General features: G+C 40.4%; 1 protein-coding gene across 13 annotated transcripts in view; it reads left to right on the top strand.

Moving 5' to 3' along the window:
• Positions 1–1,079: 1,079 nt before the first annotated feature.
• The window catches only part of SEPTIN11 (septin 11), a 182,661-nt gene continuing 160,728 nt past the window's right edge, over positions 1,080–23,012 (top strand). For 7 of the 13 annotated variants that reach the window (XM_081303770.1, XM_081303776.1, XM_081303779.1 and 4 more), the window contains exon 1: positions 1,269–1,439. In XM_081303770.1, coding sequence (XP_081159896.1) covers positions 1,413–1,439 — 27 coding nt within the window. In that variant the 5' untranslated portion in view covers positions 1,269–1,412. Of the gene's footprint in view, positions 1,440–23,012 lie in introns of all 13 variants that reach the window. The other 6 variants (XM_081303782.1, XM_081303771.1, XM_081303772.1 and 3 more) reach the window with 3 other exon arrangements.

A 23,012-nucleotide genomic window follows, 5' to 3' on the forward strand; every position in this document is an offset into this window, starting at 1 on the left:
CCTATTACCTAATTCAATAGGCCTGGTTTTCCCTGAGGGCACAATCCCCTGGGATGATCACCTTTCTTCAAAGCCTCACCACACTTCACCAAGGCTTTAATCCAACTGGTTCCCGCCCCTGTCCAGTAGCTATCTTCAGTTATCTTGTGGGTCTCCTTCTTTGGACTGCGAGAATCTGCTGCATTTGACACATCTCACTGCCCAGCCTGTGCTGGTGCCACACAACCCTGCAAGCCCCAGGACCCTCCAACGCCCCATTCCGCCTGCCTCATAGAGGCACAGTACCGTTCCAACATCTGCTGGAAAAATCCTTCCCCACAGCGGGGGAGTTTCTCAGTCTCACGCACCGCACCGGGAGTCGCATCCTCTCGGGTCACCCGCCTGGTGCCTACACCGCGACCTGGAGCTGCAGCCCCGGAACGCACGCCTCCAAGTGGTCGGGTGTGTCTCCACCGACCTAATAAAGTCAGCGGAGCCCCCACGTGCGGCCTCCAGTTACACCCGTGGGAGGCCTCGGTCCCTGTGCTCTGGAGCAGCCGACAGATGCCTCAATTCTCCAGCGGGGGCGTTTTTCTCTTCTTGCACGCGGTGGTTGGGTCGTCTGCAGCAACAACTACTATAGCCGCTTCCTCTCTAGTGGGGTCCCCTATCTGGCACGCTATAGTGACAACTCCCAGTTGTCCTTTAGTCTCTCCCTTTTAAAGGGAAGACTTCAAATTTTTCCCCGGTAGGGGCCCTCCCAACCCCAACTTGGTCGCCCACCGTTCTCCTAGGTTGCCACAACCCATTCCAAACCTGTTACTCCAGGTAGGGCGTGCTCGTCCAGGGTTAACTTTCCACCAGACGCTGTCCCTGTGACCTGTCTTCCCCTAGTCTCCCTTCCCCCTCTCTGCAGCCGCCCTAGCTGCCCGCTTCTTAAAAGCGCGTGGCGGGACCCGGGGCTGGGACCTCGGTGCCCAGGCTTTTACTTGGATTCCAGCACGTAATGGAGCGGGGGGGGTGGCATTCAGGACACAGGCTAGGGGTGGCTTAGTGACAAGCGAGAGGGTCGCGCACTGGCGCACCACTAAATTCAGGCAAGGCCAGCCCTGCGGCCAAAGCCCGTAGACCCGGACTCGGAGCCCGCCCATCACCCTTCCTCCCACCGCCTCGGCGGGGGCAGCAGGATCACACCCCTTCCTGGGGAAGCAAATGGTCCCTTCCAGGCGGGTGGCCATGTTGCTCTAATAAAGCGGGAGGGGCGGCGGCGTGGGGGGAGCAGATGCCGCTGGCTGCGAGCGGGAGCCGAGTGCAAGCAGAGCGCAGCCGCGAGGGAGGCGCGGGGGAGGCGAGCCGGAGCCCAGGCGCTAGCAGCAGCATTGAGTGTCGGTCCGGAGCACCCAACCGGAGCCGGAGCCGCAGCCGCAGCCGCGATGGCCGTGGCGGTGGGGAGACAGTCTGTGAGTGCTGGGGCCTCGTTTCCTTCGCGCGCTGCTCCTCCAGCGCAGGGTGGTCTCGGATTTGGGGCGGATGCGGGTGGGGACTACCGGGGAGCCGGGCCGGGGCTGTGGACCGTGGCTGCTCTGGCTGTGGGTGTGTGCATGAATTTGGGCGCGCGTCTGGGGCTGTGGGGAGGTTGCGGAGCGGTGAGGCTCAGCTCCTACCTGATGCAACAGTGTATCTCCTCGTCGCGCCCCTATTCCGGAGATATGGAAGAAAAAGGACCCTCTCGGCGTTCCCTTTAAAAGGGTTCTTTCGGCCGCGGCGTTTCTCAGCTCTCTCCCTCTCCCCGAGCACACCGAGTCCCTCGTGACAGTCGAGAAAGGCGCCGGGGGTTTCCTCTCGTCTCCCCCGCGCCCAGGGGCGATCAGGGCATGGGAATTGTGAACCAAAGCGCTGTGTCACACGGTGGTAGAAGCGGGTCAAAGGGGTGGGATTTCCGTGGTGGCTTCTCCCAAGCATTGTGAGATCCCGGACACCCTCAGGCACCCACCCTGGTGACCCGGCCCTGCCCAGGATGTGGACAAAGCCCTAGATGTACACACAAAGTTTTCAAAAGGCTCCCTTGTTGGGGTGGGTGGAAGTACTTAAAGGCTCTGCGGCTGGAAGGCCGGGGGCGGTGGGCCGGAGGTGGAGACCCTGGGAAGAGGAGACCCTTGGAAGAGGAAGGGAAGGCGGGTGCGCGGAGAATCGAGTGCCCCACTGGCCGGAGGGAGGGAGAGGGGATGCTCCTGCCCCGAGTTTGTGGGTCAGAGGTCCAGACCCGGGCTGCGCCTCTTAGAGTGCAAGAGGCGATTTGTAACTCGGGACCCAGCCCGAGGGGTGTGGGACTTGGAGGATGCGATCAGTGGCTGCTTTACATCCCCCGCGTGAAAGCGGGAGGGAGAGGTGGTAGCGGCCTTTCCTTTTTATTGAAAGGAGCCGAGCCGGATGGAAAAGGCGGAGTCCTCTTTCTTTCTCTTTTTCTTTTTTCAAAGACCACTTTTGCCTCCTGGGTTTTGAGGGTGCCTCGGGCGAGGTCCTTCCTGATTTCCCTACCTCCTCTTTCTTTTCTCCTCTTTCCCGTCTCACAACTGTGCAGCTGCAGGTGGTGACTTGAAAGATTTCATAGGTATAGACAAAATCTCAGGGAGATATTGGGAGCTCAGAAACCTAGAAATGCAAGGCCATGCCTTCAAACTCAAGGCTCTTCCCCTGTATTCCTCCTCCCTGAGGCAACGCTTGCCTTTTGCACCCCGAGTCCGGGCCCAGGAGGAAGTTCAAGGAGTTTCCCCTCTGTGAGTTCTACCTAGGTGTATCAAAATGCCCAGGTTTTTTTCAAAGATTTTTTTCTCACGGTCAGAGAATTTTCAGTGGTCACACCAAAGCGCAACTGTGGGTCTTTTAGGGCTTTTAAACTCTACTATTTAATGATACATTCTTAAGAATTCTGGCTTCCTCTTGCACACAAACTGTGGCCTTGCTAATTAGTGGTCATAGTTGTCACTGAGGGAGTTTGCATAGTTTCTCTGTATTTTTCTCTGTATTTCTCTGTATTTTTCTAGTGAGGAAATTGAAGTTTATAGGTTTATCTGGGTAACCCCCCCACTCTTATTATCAGGGCACAGATTCAGAGAATTAAAATAACAATATCTGCTTTGGCAAGCGTCTTGGAATGCAAATATTCTGTGTAGGGGGTGTCTTTTTCAGTAACACCTATTGCTGGTGCATTCTTGAGGGCTGGGGGAAGTAGAAGAAATAATTTGCTGCACATTTTTCTATAAATTAGTTAGTTCATATATGTCAGTTAAATAGGAACAATATGTGGATTTAAGATTTAGTTGTATGGCCTTAATCATATCCAACACCAGGTCTGCCCACCATATGTGAGCTGGAGCCCCATGGATTCTTGTGTAAGAACTCTCATTCAGATAATAGAGGAGATTTTAAAAAGATATACGTGTACAGAGGAAATTACTGCTTTCTGCACATTTCCTGTTGTCACTGGAATTAAGATTAAATTACTTAAAATTTAAAAATGGAAGACTTTTTTCCCCCTGACTTGTATGAATAATCAGGAATTGACTATAAGTTTGGAAAGTCTCTTAATACATTACAGAAAATGTGTGATTTCATTTCCAAGGAATTGTTGAACTGATTGACTTTTTTCATTGAGTTATTCTTTTAAGTGGGGTCTCTATAGTTGTGTCTAAGAACAACTCAGTGAATGCAGAAGATTCTCTAAACCCAGTTCCAAGCGAACTGCACTGCATCTTTAATGCTAGAATTCTCTGCCTTTCCAATCCCCTTATCTATTCTATGTTTTGAATCAAAGAAAGGAAACATTTTTGAGGGAAAAGGATCACTTCAAAGTTGATTTATATGAGAATGGATTTGCATAGTTACTCCTTTAGAATTAATTATGTTTTTTAAAAAGTTGTTTGCAAAATCACAAGTTATCTCCTTTTCCTACAAACTGCATCTCCCATCCAGATTAAAGAAAATTTCAATTGGAATAATTGGTTTTCAGTTTTAGACGTGTTAGTGTGATATCAAGGTAAATACATTTTCATGGGGAGAAATGTTTATATGTCAAATGTAGTATTTTCTGTTTTATGAAGTAGCTATATTCGGTTACAACCATTAAAACCTCAAGGTTTAAATTCAGATGTTTCTTAAGTGAATTTGTTGTTGACTGCAAAAAACGAAAGCTTCAATTTAATATGATATTGTTTGTTCCATTTGAAATCTCCATCCCCAACTTCTTCGTTTAACCACTGATGGTTTTAGGGCTTGGTCCTGAGAAAATCCTGAAACACGTGTGCTGTTTCCAGATTGTAACTGATAATTAACAAGGACATTTCCCTCCTAGGGATGTGTCTACATTTTGGATGAATTAGCATTTTTGCATCTGCATCCCAGGGCAGCAATTATCTTGATTTTAAACAGCACATGGCAATTACTTTACCTGGGAATCAGGGTTTATGTAACCGAACCACTCCCTCTTAAGGTTTGCTATTCATCAAGTTATAGATGTTAAGAGTTGAACTTTAGAGTTCATTTGGTTCAGTTTTTTCCATGCATAAATATTTCTTACTTGATTCTTAACCAGAGATATGCTTAAACTTTTCCAGTGGCAGAACTTTCTCTATAATATCCTTCAGGAAATTTGTTTTAATTGCTCATTTATCTGTTGAGCCAAAGAAATGAAAAGCAAAGTTTACCATTTGCTCACTAGTTTCATTTATTGAGCATCTACTATGCTTCAGATACTGTTTTAGGTGTTGGGGATACAGCAGTGGAGAAGAAAGATATTTCCTTCTTACCAGGAGCTTTTATTTTCTGATATTTAGTGTCCCTGTATATTAAAGTGACAAACTTCAATGGTGTTTGTAAACTAAGGAGAGAGGGAATTATGCACATATTGCTGAGTCAACAGTTACAGTTCAGGTAAAGACTTTCATCTGTCTGGGGATCATTAGAGATAGTACCTAAAGATAGAGTCTATCTTGAACAAAGTTGGGGTGGTGGTGAGACTATGTGTGAGGAAGTCCTGGAAAAAATGTTATTTTTCTTTGATACAAAATTGACATTTCTATGACTTGAGGATGTGGCCCCAGATGGAGGGCTAGCCAGAGCCCTCCATCTGGGAAAGATTAATAAAGCTGAAAAATGTTTAAGGAAGGGCTGTCTATACAATAAAGGGGCTGTCCTGTAAGGGGAGGGGCTTTTAAGAATTAAAATTCTATATATAGTCTGATATAAATTATACATGTGGAGGTGCTATAGATAATTATTAAAGAACATAAAGAGTATTTCAAGAGCAATAATCCTTTTAAAATATTTCAAAATCTGTAGATTGGGGGGGGGGGTTACTGGAGACTGAACTCCGGCACTGCACCACTGAGCCATATCCCCATCCCTTTTTTGATTTTATTCAGAGACAGGGTCTCACTGAGTTGCTTAGTTCCTCCATTTTGCTGAGGCTGGCTTTGAACCCACGATCCTCCTGCCTTAGCCTCCTGAGCAGTTGGGATTACAAGTGTGCCACCAGGCCCAGCTTTAGATTAATTTTTTTATCTTTTAAATAATCTTTTTAAAATGATATGTCTACCCTAAAATAAAAAAAAAAAAAAAGACATACCTAAGGAATTGGTTAAAAGAACAAAACTATTCACATCCTTTTATCCTGATATAACAACCTTTAGATTGCTGGTATATTTTCATCAACATCAACATTTACTTCAATGAAAATAACCCATCTTGTATGAACTGCTCATTAGAAACCAAGCTGTGTGCTGGATGGGGCCTGTCTGACCATTTGAACACTCTCATAGTGGAGGAAATAGATGCTTAGTGTTGGACCTGGGCCACCCTGTGTCTGTCCAGACAAACGAATGAATGATTGTGGAACTCTGCTATTTCCATGATTTGGATGGCCTACTTTAATTGATTGCCAAAAGGCCACCTGATGCCACACTGATAGTGATCATGGGATTTGGAGTCTGGAGTAGTCTACAGGGTTTTCTGTGCCTCTTTTTTGTCTTTATAGGACCCAAAGCTTAGTTGAAATAGAGGCCACTTTTGGATTTTATCTTTTTATTGAGATCTGTCTTTCATAATCTTGGCTAGACCTGTCTCAGCTGGGATCTCCAAAGCCTGATCCAGTATTTAAACAAAGACTCAGCCTATCTAAAGCTTCTATTCTTTTTTCCAAGGAAACTACTTTACAATATAATTGATGCTTCCCCTCCCCCTCTTTTTAAAAATCTAGATTGACAGAAAACTCCCTTCCAACTGAACAATACCTCCCAACCTACTCAGGCCTTGCTGGCAACCCATCAGTGCAGCTGCTATTGAACAGAAAAACAATACTTGGGCTAAGGTGTGATACAGGCAGACTTCTAAAAAAGAATTTGCTGGTGATCTAAAAGAAAAATTGCATTGTCTCATTGTCTCAGTCCTGGCCTGAGTTAGAAATCAGGAATCTGTTCCTTGATATGACTAAAGCCAAGGCACCGTAGCCACCCTTTTTTTTTTTTTTTTTTGGATCAGTGCCAATAAGTGTGAGCACATTGCTTAAGTCACATAATACAGGAAGTTTAGCAGACACATGTTGTCCATCTGCTGAACTGTGACCCTGTGTGTTGGAGTGTGGTATGTTGAGAGGGGGTGCAGGCTGAGATGGAGAGGTGGGGAAAATGTCATACTCCCCCCCAAAAAACAAACAAAAACCCCAACCTTGGTGCCAGGCCACATGGCACAGGCCTGTAATCACAGCTACTCCAGAGTTAGAGGCGGGAGGATTACAAGTTCGAGATCAGCTTCTGCAATTTAGTGAGACCCTTTCTTTTCTTTTTAATATTTATTTTTTAGTTTTCGATGGATATAACATCTTTATTTTATTTTTATGTGGTGCTGAGGATGGAACCCAGCGCCCCGCGCATGCCAGGCGAGTGCACTACTACTTTATCCACATCCCCAGCTTAAAAATAAAATAAAATTTCTTAAAAATAAAAAATAAAGAGATCTGGGATGTCACTCTGTGAACTGCTCAATATCAGTAAGGGAAAAACAAACAAACAAACAAAAAAGAATAACTGGCACCCAACAAGTGGGACTTTGTTCTTGTTCTGGCCTTTTTTTTTTTTTTAAACCTTTTCTAATTATGCAAAAGGAAATTTAAATATATATATATATATATATATATATGTGTGTGTGTGTGTGTGTGTGTATATATATATATATATATATAAGATTTACCTTCTTATTTTTATAAGTAACATTTCTTTGGGAAGAATTTATGATTTTTTTTTTTCTTATAGAAGTAGAGTCAAAGTAATAAAGGTTATAAATTGGAAATAGGTTAGAAATTGGAAAAAATACACTCGAAATCATTCTTGGACTTCTGAAGACTCTGTTTTATCAGATATTGCTTGCTAATATTTCATGTGCAGTTTCTGAGGTTATATCCCTTCTGCTCTTATGAAATCTCCCTGAAGGGTGAGTAAGCAATTGGACTGAACAAGGAAAGCCAGGTAGAGAGGTGGCTGTGGAAGAGTGTTCCAAGCTAAGGGAACACCATGTGCAAAAAGCTCTGGAAGTGAGAGAGAACCTCGTAAAGAAATAGCTGGGACGTCAGTATTCCAGGCCAGGTAGATAAGGTAGACAGACATGATGCTGGGGATGTGCAAGAGACTAGATCACGTGAACTCTTTATAGATGTGTATTCACTATATTACTCTCTATATCCTATTTATCCCCCACCCTCTACTCCTGAAAACAAAACAAAACTGATTATTGGAAGTGGTTGATGGAAGACATTAAAAATCTGCAGAGTCCTTATTTTCTAGGATTCACTGCTGTAGAGGGGGAATGAGAAAGGATCAGGGGAATTGAGAATTGATGGCTTTCCTGCCTGAACTGAGCCCCAAAGCACAGAGAAAACAAAAGTCTGAGGAAGGACACAGAGAAGAAAGAGGTGTCTAGTGACAGCAAATGACAGTATCTCCCTGTCTAGTCTAAATGTATCAATCCCTTCCTCAAGATATAGAACCAGAAATTCTTTCCAGACTCTAAAGAAAACAGCCTGAAGCATGGAGCTGGGGGAGATGGCAGGACTCTCCTTGGTAGCCCGTTGAATTTCAAGTGGCAGTTCAAAAAGGAACTGGGGCTGGATATAGCTCATGAGAAGAGCACTTACCTGGCTGGGTGCAGTGGCTCATGCCCATAATCCCAGTGGCTCAGGAGGCTGAGGCAGGAGGATCACAAGTTCAAAGCCAGACTCAGCAGCTTAGCAAGGGCCCCAAGCAATTCAGTGAGACCCTGTCTCAAAACATAAAAAGGATGGGGGATCTGTGGGTTCAAATCCTCCCCCCATCCTGCTGCACACCCCCATCTCTGCCAAAAAAAAAGAAAAAAAGATGAATACTTGCCTAGCATTTACGAGGCCCTGGACCCCACCCCTAGCACTGCAAAAAACAAACAGAAAAACATTGGACCCTCTGAGAAAACTTTTTGAAAGCCAGAGTTCCCTTAAAACTTAAGGAAACCTTTTCATTCATCTCATTTCACGGTGCAGTGTGTACTCATTTCATACCAGCATGAAATTAGTGACTCTCTTTAAAGATGCCTATTAAATTCACTCAGATCTGGCTTTTTTTTTTTTTTTTTTTGTATGAGGAATTGAATCCAGGGGTAACTACTGAGCCATATCCCTAGCTCATTTATTTTTTTATTTTGAGACAGGGTCTTGCTAAGTTACTTAGGGCCTCACTAAGTTACTGAGGCTGGTTTTGAACTTGTGATCCTTCTGCCTCAGCCTCCCGAGCTGTATGTGCCACCATGCTGGCTTCAAATCAGTTTTTGAAATTTAAAAATGTAGGGAGGGTTTGACCAAAACCTTTGTGTACAGGAAGCCTATTTAACTATTTGATATTTTTAGTTTATTCAAATTGCTGCCAAGACAGTCATGTCTCAGTATCTACTCAAAATACCTGAAAAGTAATATAGACAAGAAAAGTAAGGCAAGAATAACCTGTCACTTATCTAATCTGGTTCAGCCTGTTAAGAAAGCTTGGTTTTGAAAACAATTCCTCTTTTCAACATGCATATAGATCTACCATCTGTATCAGTCAGTTGGGTTAAATTATGTTGAGGTAACGAGTTGGCCTTGAGGCTTGCTGGTTTACACAGTAATAAAGGTTTGTCATTTAAGTTCTTGTTTGTTCCATCCTCTGAGGTCTATTCCATGCTACAGTGACTCCAGGGCCTAGTCTCAGAGAATATCCTCTGTCTGCATATAGCTACGCTGGTGACAGAGGAAATAGAGACAGGCTGGACCCTGAACTGACTTCAGTGAGTTACTTCCACATGAATTTCATTGGCTAAAGTAAATAGTTACTTCTGAATTCCACAGAGCAGGGATGGGTAAACTCCCTGCAAGGAGTGACAAGCTTGAGAAGAGCTATGGGATGAGGAAGTAAATCCTCTTCTAGGGAGAAGCATTTTGAATGATACTCTGTAAACTATGGCATCCTAGTCAAGGAACCTACTGTGAAGCCAAGGGTGATTGATTGATTGATTGATTGTTGCTTGGATTGAACCCAAGGCCTTGAGCATGCTAGGTAAGCACTCTACCACTGAGCTACCTCCTCAGCACTGTTTTAATTTTTTTTTTGTCTGTAATTATTTTTCTCGCTCTTTTTGTCTTATTTTGGTTCCAGGTAGACATTGTAGAATGATACGTATATGTGTGTGTGTGTGTGTGTGTGTGTGTGTGTGTGTGGAGAGAGAGAGAGAGAGAGAGAGAGAGAGAGAGAGAGAGAGAGAGAAACAGAGACTAAGAAGCAGTTAAAGAGAGATGAGCATCCAGAATGAACTGAAGTCTGAGAGTGATTGCTCCTATTGTTCACTGATGATAGCTTCCAGTGGCATCATCACCAAGTAAGTGATGGGGTGACCTTCTGAAAGACCTTCTGTGCTGCTCCCACTCCCTGGTGGCTCCAGCTTGGGACTGTACTCTCTGGGAAATGGTTGCAAGGCCATTAGAACTTCCAGCTGCTTGACAGAATTATTTCCCTTGGGATGCTTCCAAATCAGACCTTTCCCAGCCTGTCTGTTCCTAAATGCAGATGCCTCAGATGACTCCCTTCCTTCTCTTGCTCTGTTTTCTCTCTGCTTGGAGGCAGTAGTATATAGCCCTTTGGTCAAGAATGTGGGGCTCTGGATCCAGGCTGCTTGAGTTCCAGGGTATTGGCCAAGCTCTGTGACCTTAGGCACGTTACTTATCTCATCTGTAAAATAATAGCAGTACCTTCTACCTTCTTAAAAGAGGTAGAGATTAAATGGGTTAGTATACCTGAAGTGCTTACACTGATACCTGGGACATTGGCCTGCCATGAAAGTTAGTTATCCAGGGGAAACAAATGCTGAAATAATAACTGCTTTATTCTGAAGACTGTGCTCAACCCAAACTGCCACCGGCCCACCTCGGTAGGAACCCAAGCTGGTGGGTAAATATTTCTTCACTTATGTCACTAAGTTGGACAATTCTGAGGTGTGGGGCAGGTGGCTTCTGAGAATTTGTGTGGGTCTCAGCCTCAACCAGCCTGCAGGCCCTGAGCCTCCAAGATCCCCTTAGAATGGCTTTCCCTTCTTGGCTGTTTGACTCTTCAGTCCCCTTTTCTGTTCTTCTGAGTTGGTTCTCCATAAATAACTGCATGAGTACAAGCCCTTGTCCCTGTCCTTGCATTTTGGAGAAATCTAGAAGAAAACCTCTCTTGGGCTCTTCTTTTACTTTATACAAATAAGGGAGTATGAATGTTTTATAACATACAAGCTACTCAGCGTGTTTCAAAAAATGCTCAAAACAAAATGATCTTTTACTAGGTTTTCACTTCTATGTATTGGAGGGCAGACTTCAAACTTTGTACAAGTTGGACTCAGAAAAGAAAAATGTTGGAGGCATCATCTAAACTTTTCCATGATTTTCATTTCTAGTTCTTAACACTGTCTGGATGGAAGTGCTGGCTCTGAGGATAGGATGCATACTTTGTAACTTGTTTAATTTATCCATTTCAATTCAATTACATTTTTACATTCCAGGAATTAGATACAGAGTGAATGGGGGAAATGTGGTTTTGATACATAAGCTGTGGATTTGGACCAAAGCTTAGAACTGTCTTAAAACAAATCAGAAAAATTTTCGGGATGATACTACATATATAGATTGGAAAAATGAGATAATTCTTGAGACAATCTTAATATTGAAAACTTTTAAGAATCAGGATTCATGTAAGTGTCTGTCCAAGTTTTTAGGATGATTTTTCAAATTATCTGTTCTCTTTTGTCCTCCCTCTCCTTTTTTTTTTTTTTTTTTTTTTTTTGGTACTAGGAATTGAACCAAGGATCTCTTTGCCACTAATCTATGTCTCCAGACCCTTTTAGTTTTTGAGACTGAGTCTCCCTAGATTGCTGGGGCTGGCCTCAAACTTGTTATCCTTCTGCCTCAGCCTCCCAAGTGGCTGGGATCACAGGTTAGCTGAGACTACAGGTGTGTGCTACCAAGGCTAGTGATCTCTTTTCTTTGTAGGTATCTACTCCAGAGGCAGTTTCTGAGAATGTAGATCCTCAGAAATGACATAAACCAGGATGACTCATTCTCAAAATCTTCCCGAATTTATCACCTGTGCTGTCAATCTTTGAGTTGCTTGGTTTGAATTTTCTTGTGTGGGCAGGCAATCTAAGACTAGTCCTTTGTACTGTTGCAACAATTTGATTGTTTATCTATCACATACCTCTATCACATACCTCTTTATTTTCAAAGTCTTGCCCCATCCTTAAGTCAACATCTTGATCATTTCTCCCCAAGGGAATGTTGGATGGTCCACATTTGAAGCAGTTTTATCTATGAGCATTCCATAAAGGTTTTTGAGTTTTGCATAGTTAAATCTGCCCCATTCTGAAACCAAAATTCCTAGGTATTTTATGGAATTAAAGCAGGAAATTAAGATCAATGACTTAACCATTTAAATCACAAGTAACTAATTGGCTGCCACTAGCTGTAGCTCCAAAGCTGACTTTACAGCTGTGCTGTGTGAATGAAGAGCTGCTTCTAAGTTGGGTTTTATATCCCAGTCAATGCTGGGAGATGGTAGGAGTCTTGTTGTCTTTATATAGTGGAGATTTAGGTAGGCATATTGGGGACCTCAGATGCTGCCAAATATTGCCAGATCTTTTCCTTGAAGCATTGGTGTTGTTATTCCTTAGTGACTTTACTATTTCCTATTCATTAAGTCAATAAACATTGAGCCCCAGCCAATGTTTGTAGCACCTTGAAGGAGTGGAGATGTCAAAACTTATTTTTCTTCTCATTCTCTCACCACACCAAACCAAAACCAAAATCTGTCTTTGGCAAAAGGGTCTCCCTATCACTGAGATTTGAAATATTAGAGTAGAGCTTCAGTTCAGAGGTGAGTTTTTAAACTTGTCTTTCCTACTTCATATCTTGCCTCATTCATGATTGTGCTTCATCAACAAGTCTGATATTTGAGGATCTTCTTCCCATCAACCCTGAGTACTAGGGATTAAACCCACCGCCTTGCACATGCTAGGCAAGTGCTCTACCGCTGAGTCATATCTTTAGCCTATTTATTTATTTGTTTTTTGGTTCTTTTTAGTTATACATGACAATAGAATTCATTTTGATATATTTATATAAGCATGGAATATATCTTTCTAATTTTTTTTTTTTAGTTATTGGTGGACCTTTATTTATTTATTAATTTATATGTGGTGCTGAGAATCAAACCCAGTGCTTCACACATGTGAGGCAAGCACTCTAGCACTGTGCCGTAACCCCAGCCCGTGGAATATATCTTATTTTAATTAGGATCCCAGTCTTGTGGTTGTACATGATATGGGGATTCACTGTGGTGTATTCATATGTGTACACAGGAGAGTTATGTCAGAATCATTCTAATGTCTTTCCTTTTCCTATCCCTCCTCCCTTCCCTTCATTCCCCTTGTCTAATCCTCTGAACTTCTATTCTGCCAAATATTCCCTCTCCCCTGCCTTTTTATTTTTTGAGACAGTTAGATTGCCCAGCTGTCCTTGAACTTGCCATCCTTCTGCCCTAGCCTCCCAAGTACCTGGGATTACCGATTGGCAACACCACACTCAGTTTATTGACTTTCAGAGTTTTAGGCCTGTTCCCCATGCTGTTAGAAAGCTTCCAGTTTACTACGTGATCAAAACCTGAGACTTGAATGATGTTGAGCTTCCTTGAATAGGCAACTCTTGCCAGGCTCTCTGAACCGGTGTTCAGTCCTTGCCTTTTTCTTAGACAGTAAGTGTCCAGAACTTGTTTGTTTAGCATTCACAAAGAGTGAGTCCCCATTTTATTTTCCTTTCCCATCCTCTCCCCTTTTATAATGTAATTTGAGGAGTACTTGAAAGGAAATCTCCGGCTTGCTTTCCTCCCAGGCTACCATTAGAAATTTATTCTTTTGGTTTAAAGCAGGGATAAAAAGGACACACCAAAGGGAATTGGAAAGTTGTATCGGAATCTGAAGGGAATGTTTTCAAACTCTGCCAGATTAATTTGCACTCTTCATTCCCTCTACAAAACACTCTGACTGCCCACAGCATGCCAAGTGCTTTTGACTAGTAGACTAGCATTTTATTCTAAGGCACATGACCATTTCTCTACCCACCAACAGAACTGCATGCTTACTGCATCAGTTGTCTGTTTTTAAACCTGCTTATGCCAGTTGTAGAAATTATCATAATTGCATAATTTAATTTCATGTTCTGTAACTATGAAATAAGTGCAAATATCAAGTTGCTGTTAAATATAGATGCTTTGGAAAGATTTGGTAAAGGTGAGAATTTTGCTGAAATAAAACTGTTGTGCACTTAGTATAGGTAAGATAACTATGAAACATTGGAGAAAAAAATATAAAGATCTAAAAGAGTCTGTGCTCAGATGGCTTTGATGAAAAGATTTTTAAATTCTTCATTTTAAAGCAACACATTTAAAATCATAGATGATGCTATGGGTTTGCACTGGAAAGACATTCTTCTTGGAATTCCTCTAACCCATGATGATGAAAACACCTTGGTCCTTTGTCAAAAAATTGGTGAATGGATGCACCTTTAAGGTGAAATCAAATGCTTAGATTATGACTGTTTTTTAAAATCCCCATCTTGAAATACCTTTCAAGATAAATTGTCCAACTCCAGGCTGTTGGATAAAGGGATTTGTAGTTAAGGACACAACCATCTCTCAATCTCTGCTAGCATGTGCCTCTGATGGAGGATCACTGTGTGTATGGAACTATCCCCACATGGGTAAATGGGGAAAAATGGTTGAGAATTACTTGTTTTGTCCTGGGTTCAGCTGCAAATATCTCTCTTGCTTTATTAAACTTTTCTTTACATCTGGATACAAACGATTGTCAGGGCCTTGTGTTTGTTTTCTGATACCAAGTTTAGAAACAAAAGGATGCTAGAGATATTACTTGTTTTATCAGTTTCTTTTAGATTAGTCTACAATAAAGGAAATTCTGGTTGCAAAGTAATCTCATTTTGGTTTAGTGGTCTTTAAGAATACTTTGAGATTCTTAGTTTCTCCTTTGCAAAGTGAATACAATCTCCTTATCTGAAGATGAAAAGCAGGACTATAGTCTTGGTTGTTAGCTCTTCTGAGATTTTGCATTCATTCAAGTGCCTGTGCTGTTGGGCTCAAATGGTACATTTCAGCTATTAACCTTGGTCAATTTTCCATCATTTAATTTTTAATCTCAGCCATGAGAAAATTGCTAAAAAAGCAAGTAGAAGGTTATTTTTCTATTTCAAAATGAAGGGAGTGGGAGGAGAAAACTTAAATTGGAAGATGAAATGTGTGATTTCTTCATTTCTCAACTAAAACTGGAGTCATTTCAGGTTTTTTTTTCATTTTCTTTCTTTTTTAAATCTACTTCTGGAAAGTTATTGCTAACTTGCATATTGGTTTTGCCACTAAACTCATTGTACACACTGCAGTGATTTTCTAATTGAAATTGTGCAACTCCATATATTTTTTTCTTGTGATTAGATTTCAGAGAGTAAAAGTTTATCTTCATGACAGCTTTGTGATTGGGTCGATTAGATATTATTCTTGATACTTTCAACCCCTATTCCATAGATCAGAATTTAAGACTTGCTCCAAGTAAACAATGATGATCTCAAGGCCAAGACTTCTGACTGCTCGTTATACCCTCTTCTTACCGAATGGAGATACCAATCTAGGGTGCAGAACAGCACTGTCAGATAGAACTTTCTGTGATGATGGAAGTATTCTTCTACTGCATTGTCTAGTCTGGTAGACATTGACCATGTATGACTACTGAGCCCCTAAAATGTGGCTGGTGCAGCTTGTGGATTAAATTTTTATTTTGTTTAATTTTAATTCATATTTAAACAATCGTATGGGGCTAGTGGCTACCGTATTGTATTGCATAGCATAGCTTTAAGAGTACAATCCAGAAATATTTAATTTATAGCCTAAGTTTTTGCTTTTTTTTTTTTTTAAACCCAGTGCTGCTTAACTACAGAGCCACATTCCCAGCTCCTTTTATAAAAGATTTTTATTTTGAGACAGGGTCTCACTAAGTTGCTTTAGGGCCTCACTCAATTGCTGAGACTGGCCTCAAACTTGCAATCCTCTTGCCTCAGTCTGAGTTACTAGGATTACACGAATCTGCCCCCATGCCAGGCTCTCACTCTTTCTTTAGAAAAACTTTTTTATTAATGAAAATTCCTAACACATACAAGAGAGAAGGGTATAATGAAGACTTTCATCCCATCACCCAGGCTAATTATCAATTCTTGGTCAATCTTATGTTGTCTATTTCCCATTGCTTCTAACCTCCTTCCTTCTCTTCTCTTCATATTGTTTGGAATAAATCCCAGACACAATCTGATCTCTTTTTAAAAGCCAAGATGATGACCTGAAGGAAAGAGGAGAACTTACAGCATTTGGAAGAGGTACTCAGGGATCATCAAATGTACCTATGATTAAAACAAAATGGAAGTATAGTAGTAAAAGTTGTGATTGGCAAAGATAGACGTGTGATGGTCTGTATGCTTAAACTATTTCATTACCATATCATAATAATAAAAAGCCAAGTTTGGCTCAGATGAAATAGTTACTCATTTACCTGTGCTTATATTGAACTTGGGTCTTATGCATAATTTAAAACACTTAAACATCATCCGTATGCAATATTTATCATCAAGCTTTATTGAATACCAGCAATGCTATAGCATCATGGAAACTTTAAAAGATAGAAAAAAAGTTGGATCATATTTTAGCCAGAGAGAAGCAGCTTGGTTTGACCTCTTTAGAGTGATTGAGTGCTTTCTGATAGGCACACTTGCTAGGCCAGCTGATTTGCTGGGTTAAAACTTGGAGCAGTAAGTTCCCCCTGCTTAGTTTTTTTTTTTTTTTTTTTTAAGAGAGAGAGAGAGAGAGAGAACTTTTTAATATTTATTTTTTAGTTTTGGCGGACACAACATCTTTGTTTGTATGTGGTGCTGAGGATCGAACCTGGGCCGCACACATGCCAGGCGAGTGCGCTACCGCTTGAGCCACATCCCCAGCCCCACCCCCACTTAGTTTTTAAAGAGGTAGATTTTTCTGACCTCTTGAGAACAGAGATGTTATGTCTGGGTCTACTCATGGTATTATAGACACTTTAGTTGGAGAGAAATATTTTTGTCATTGACAGTACAAAGGAGTCATTTATGATATTTTGTCTTTTGGGCTGAGAGTTTATGCCTACTACGGATAGAAGTTATTATAGGAAATGTCTGCTTATTTTCTGTCTCTGTTTATTAAAAAAAAAGCTCTTTTAGCAAGGACATTTTAGTAATGTGGACACACTGAAGGAAATAATGCTTGCACCAATGATATTTAAAAGTGCATTTCTCCCTACAACATAAAGCAAAAATCATCACTGTGCTTTAGTCATTGAATTTAGAAGCTAATAATGATTTTCTTCCTTATGATAGAGTGCAGAATACGTAGATTCTAAATTTGGAACCCTATACTTGAGATCTCTGAATTGAAGGAGAATGAATATGTGATGGTAAAAGGATCTTACATCATCAGAAATGCTCCTAGGTCTTGGCTAAGCTGTCCTATTGATGGAAAAAGATAATATGCTTTAGAATAAGAGCTAAGTTGAAAAATTTAGCAACGTTTGGACCACTGTAAGCTTTCAGCTGCAATAAAATGCTGCTTTTTTTGTTTATTTGTTTTTAACATGGTCATGTCTCCAGCAGATTCTACCTTTTGGGTTCTCTTAGCCTTTTGTTGTTTCTGGAAGTCAGGGCAGATCTATGTCTAATCTCATCATCTATGTTGCAGTTAAGTCTAATTTACTTCATTCCATTGTTAGTGGAGTTAGTGAATATTTGGATAGCACCCTGTGTTGTTAGCTTTCTGTTACTGTAGCAAATCAATTTATAAAAAGAAAAAAGTTTATTTTAGCTCACAGTTTTGGAGGTTCCATATATGATTGATTGGCCCCTGTTGTTTTGGGGCCTGTGATGAGGCAGTATATCATAGTGGGGAATGCCGAGTGGAGCAAAGCTATTCACTTTGAAGCAGGGGTGTGAAAGAGGAAAACTAAGGTCCCATATTCTGCTCAAGCCCCAAATGACGTAGTACCTTCTATTAGGCTCCACCTTAAAAAGTTTCCATAGTAAAACTTTCCATCCCAATAGTTCCAGGCTGGGAACATAGCATATCTTATATATTAATGCTGCCACATTAATCAAGATCTATGCCATTTTTTTGTTGGGGATTTTTTGGTGCATGCCCATAATCCCAGGGACTCAGTTTGAGGCCAGGCCAGTCTGGGTAACTTAGTGCAAAGCTGTCTCAAAAAACAGTAAGGGCTGGGGGTGTAGCTCAGTGGTAGAGTGGTCCTGGTTTCAATCCCCAGTACCACCCGCACATCCCCCCCCCCCCCAAGGATCTATGCCATTTTTGCAAGTATTAATTCCATGAATTGAATTTTTTTTAACCTTTTTCTTTTTTTGGCACTAAGGGGATTGAACCCCAAGCACTCTATCACTGAGTTACATCCTTAGTCCTTTTTATTTTATTTTGAGACAGGGTTTCCCTGGCCTCAAATTTGTGATCCTCCTGCCTTAACCTTCTGAATCACCAGGATTACAGGCATGTATCACCATACCCGGAGAAATGAATCTTCTTATCTCCACTTGACAAGAACATTTGAATCCATGGGAAGGCTAAGAATGAAATTTAGGAAGATGTTTTATCAAATCAGTCATGCTGTCCTTTTCAAGCAGGGTAGAGACAAGAAACTATTAAGGCTTTTAAAATGACTCTGACCTGATTAGACAAATATAGCAACTATTTTCAGCAAAGAGGGCATAAGATCAGTATTAGCAGCAATTTTTTTAATGCATTAAGTTTATATATTTTGAAATGCTTCTATAATAGACCAAATTTAAATCCAGTAATAATACATCTTGAAAAAGAAAATAAATTTATGTAATCTAGATCTTATTTAACACTTATACTTCAATAAAGTTAGAAATATGCTTAATTTGATGTTGCCATAACATTAATAATAGAAATTTACCTCATGTATTGTCTTTTAAAATAGTTAATGAGGGGCTGGGGATGTGGCTCAAGCAGTAGCGCGCTCGCCTGCCATGCATGCGGCCCGGGTTCGATCCTCTGCACCACATACAAACAAAGATGTTGTGTCCGCCAAATAAAAAATAAATATTAAAATAAATAAAATAGTTAATGACATAGTACATGTAATGTAATGACAATTGCTCCTCAGATTTTGGTGGACATCAATTTGGTTTTGAATTAAATTACCAATAGTTAATAAGTAAAAATCATAAATCATCTTTGACCAAGGTGAGCTTCATTATTTAGCTGCTTTTTCTTGTTTTGTTTTGAAAGTCTAATTTTTGATACAATTATACATGCATGGAATGATCTTATTCTAGTTAGAGTCCCATTCTTATAGTTATACTATTTAGCTGCTTTATTTGAGGGAGAAAAAGTACCAAAAGGACAACACTCATATTCTTTAGCCAGACTACTGTAACTGCAAGCATTCACCACCTCTTGGCCCTGGCTAGAACAATCAGGGCCTATTGGTACTACGTTTTTTTCAATTTTTCTAGGAAAGATGGACGTTTAGAATTTGAAGTGAAATTTCCCCATCTGAAAATTTTGGCAACACTAAATCAAATATTTGAAAAATACTGTGTGGGTCATATAAACATGTTTGTGAACTAAGCCTGCCAATTTGCAATCTGATTTCCATTGGAAAAATTCATTTTTATTTTTCTTGTAGTTCAACGAAGAAACCATTAAAAATTTTTGGTATGCCTTTTAGAATGCTTTAAAATTTGAACAATTAAAGCATTTGTGTGTGTGCGAGAAAAATATGCTTGTTTTTAAAATAGAAGTAAACCAAGTACTTGAGCTCTGATTTCAAAGTGTATTATAGATTGTTCAGGGGCAGCATACAATCCTTTATATTGTCTCCTTAACAGGATCTCACCAAACAGGTTAGGGCCATAGAAGATCAAATTGGGATAAGTAGAACCTAGGTTGACAGGCTGGAGAGTGGGACCTGCACAGAGAGAATGAGGGAAGGGTTATGGAGTGTGTGATGGGCAAGCAAATGTGCCTCTGCAAAAACATGTGCTATATATAGTCAAGGGATTTGATTTTTAATTTTTGGTTGAGGTCCAATGACAGGTCCATTAGGCTGTGCCTACAGGCTGTAAATTATTTATGAATTTGGCAACATGATCATATAAAATGCAAGTAGATACAGGTAGAATAAGGTCTGTTACCAAATTCCAACAAATTGTTGGTGCTAGAGCCAGGAGGGACTTTAGAGGTCACCTAATCCAGGGCTTTCCTTTAAGATAAGGAATATGAGGCCTGGGAGTTGAGAAATTTCTCATTATTAACTCTTCCCTGTCCAGCAGGAACCCAGCACTCTTCTTTCTTTTCCTATTTTCTTCTGCCTACAGAAAAATCACACTTTCATCTCTCTGAGTCAGGGGCAGGGCAATAAGTATCTTCCAGGAACTATTGAAAACAATTAGAGAGTATTACAAAAACCAAAAAGAGAGGTGTTTAGTAAGTAGACTATTTATAAAATACCTTCCTAAGATTTTTATTTATCCTGTCTTTCTAATGATTATGACAAATTCTGTTGTTTTTGTATGAGTTTTGATACTTTCTTTCCAAAAGACTACTCTTTCATAATGTTCCTGAGGGGGTGTGGGAAGACAAAAACAAAACAACCACAAAGGGCTGGGGTTGTGGCTCAGCAGTAGAGTGCTTGCCTAACATGTACGAGGCCCTGGGTTCAGTCCTCAGCACCACATAAAAATAAATAAGTAAAAAAGTATTGTGTCCAACTACAAATGGGGTAGATAGAGAGGATGGGAGGGGAGGGGAGGGGAGGGGGGATAGTATAGGACAGGAAAGGTAGCAGAATACAACAGTTACTAATATGGCATTTTGTAAAAATGGGGATATTTAAATGATATGATTTTGAAATCTGCGTTGGGGGTAAATATGGGAGTTCATAACTCACTCAAAGCTTATGTAAGAAATATGCTATGTCAAGAGCTGTGTAATGTTTTGAACAACCAATAAAAAAAAAAAAAAATAAAAAAAAAAAAAAAAAAAAAAAAATAAAAAAAAAAAAAAAAAAAAAAAACAAAACAACAACAAAACCCAGGCTGTTAACAGAAGAAAAAAAAAAAAAAAGGAAGAGGGGACAAAATTGCTCTTAAATCTGCAGAATTTCCTAATAATGGGTTGAATAACATGAAATAGTTGATTTAGGCATTTCTCAACTTCAAAAATGGTAGTTTCATATGAATCAAAATAGTAGCCTAAGCAACAGGGAAAATAAGGAGTATTGGGTATTGGGGCATCTTCCTATTTATAAAGATAACTTTGGTGTTGTATGGGGTCATTGACCACTCAGCTCTCTGTTTATCCTGCTCAAACACTGTTACACTGGAGCATTTTTTATTGAGAGATGTGGGATTGAAAGTTAATGGTTTTGAGTGCACTTGTGGAATAGTTTTCCTCTCCCATGTGATGTTTGGCTTGAAACACCTCCCTTGCCTTGAAGAAAAGACTCCCCAGCCAAAGTCAGATGCTGGATTTGTTTCTAATTTTTCAGGCCAACAGAAGCAAGTTGGAAAAAGAAGTGCTTCTCATGCTTAGTCTCGGTCAAGAGCACCACGGTTTGATACTCAGTTACTAGCATTACAGGTTGGGCTGAGGACTCAGGTTCTTGAAAACATTGCCTTGTTATTGTAACTGTATCCTTTCAATTCTGATTTGCAGAGGAGTGAATGAGCCCACAGAAGGCAGTATCATAAGCTTTAGACTCTTTTGCTTGATTCTCCAAATCAAGTCCATAGAACATTTGCTTGATTGAATCAATTTTTGTAAAAAGGAGTGGTATTTTAGCATTTTGGTAATTATAAAAATAAGTATAATAAAATAAGAGACATTTGAACTTAACTTGTAAGTTATGGAAAATTTTGAAATGTTGCCACCTCTGAATCATGGCCCCTAAACAAATAAAATGAATTTTTGACTTTAGGTATCAAGTAATTTATAATTAATAAATGTATGCATGCTTATTTTTCTAAAGAAATTTGAAAAGAGAAATCTACCCAAAATCTAATCAATAAGAGTAAGCCAACCTACCAATTTCATGGTTCCAATAAGATCAGAGTGTTCCACAGCTGAATAAACACAACCGAAGAACCCTCACAAATATCAGCTTGGAAATGGGATTTTGCTCCACTTAAACCAGACTTTAAATCAGAGGGTTAGTTAGAAATTTACTTCTGACATTTTTAGGCTCTTTCTGATTATTAATTAAAAATTCAGGTTATTTACTCTAGTTCTTAAAAAACATTTCATGATACTTTTATTCAAACTATACCTAAACAACCCTTTTGTTCCTTTTGTTGGTATGAAACATTTTCCCTTCCCTCAAATAATAATAATAATAATAATAATAATAATAATAATAATAATAATAAGCGATAGTAGGGGTTTAACCAAAGGCCTCACACATGTTGGGCAAGCAATCTACCGCTGAGTTATGTCTGCAGCCCTTTTTGTATTTTATTGTGACAGGGTCTTGCTAAGTTGTTCAGCTGCCTTGAAACCCTTAATCCTCCCACCTCAGCCTCCTAAATGACTGGGATTATGGGTGTGTGCCTCTGTGCCTGGCTCCCCTCTTAATTTATTGCTGATAAATGTATTTCCATACCATGTGCACTTCAGCAGGCACAAAGGCTCAGTTCCCCAGGTGACACTCGTGCTCTTTCCTGACTCCATGCCTTATTTTTGATATTTCCAAAGAAGCTATGTGCAGGGCCCTGTTTGTGTCCCCTTCTCTCACACCTCTCTTTGCACAGCTCCTGGGTGCCTTTCCCACCTTCTTATACCTCTTCTTCCTTCAAGACTCTCCAGGCAGGCTGGGATTGTAGCTTAGTAGTAGAGCACTTGCCTAGCACATGTGAGCCACTGGGTTTGACCTTCAGCACCACATAAAAACAAACAAACAAACAAACAAACAAATAAATAAATAAATATAGTAAAGCTGTGTGTGTGTTGGGGGGAAGTCTCTAGGCTTCTCTGCTGACTCTCTCACCCAGGCAGAGTTAGGAGGATTAGTTTTCTGAATTCCCATTTATCTTAGGCTCCTATAATAAGCAGACACTTTATTGTATTATAATATTTTCATGCATTATTTATTTTTGCCTTTTAAACACAGCATCAAGTGGCTGGCACAAAGGAGTTATTCAATAAATGCTCCGAAAGTAACTGTGCAATACAGGCTTGGGTCTCTTCCTAGGCAGAGGAACTTAATCAGTAAGAATTACTATGACATAACATCCTAGATGGAGAAGACAGGACAAAGAATTTTATTATCTGCTAAATTTTCTCCAGGAA

This window comes from Spermophilus citellus, assembly GCF_964194105.1.
Source record: "Spermophilus citellus genome assembly, chromosome: 8".
Classification (NCBI taxonomy): Eukaryota; Metazoa; Chordata; class Mammalia; order Rodentia; family Sciuridae; genus Spermophilus; species Spermophilus citellus.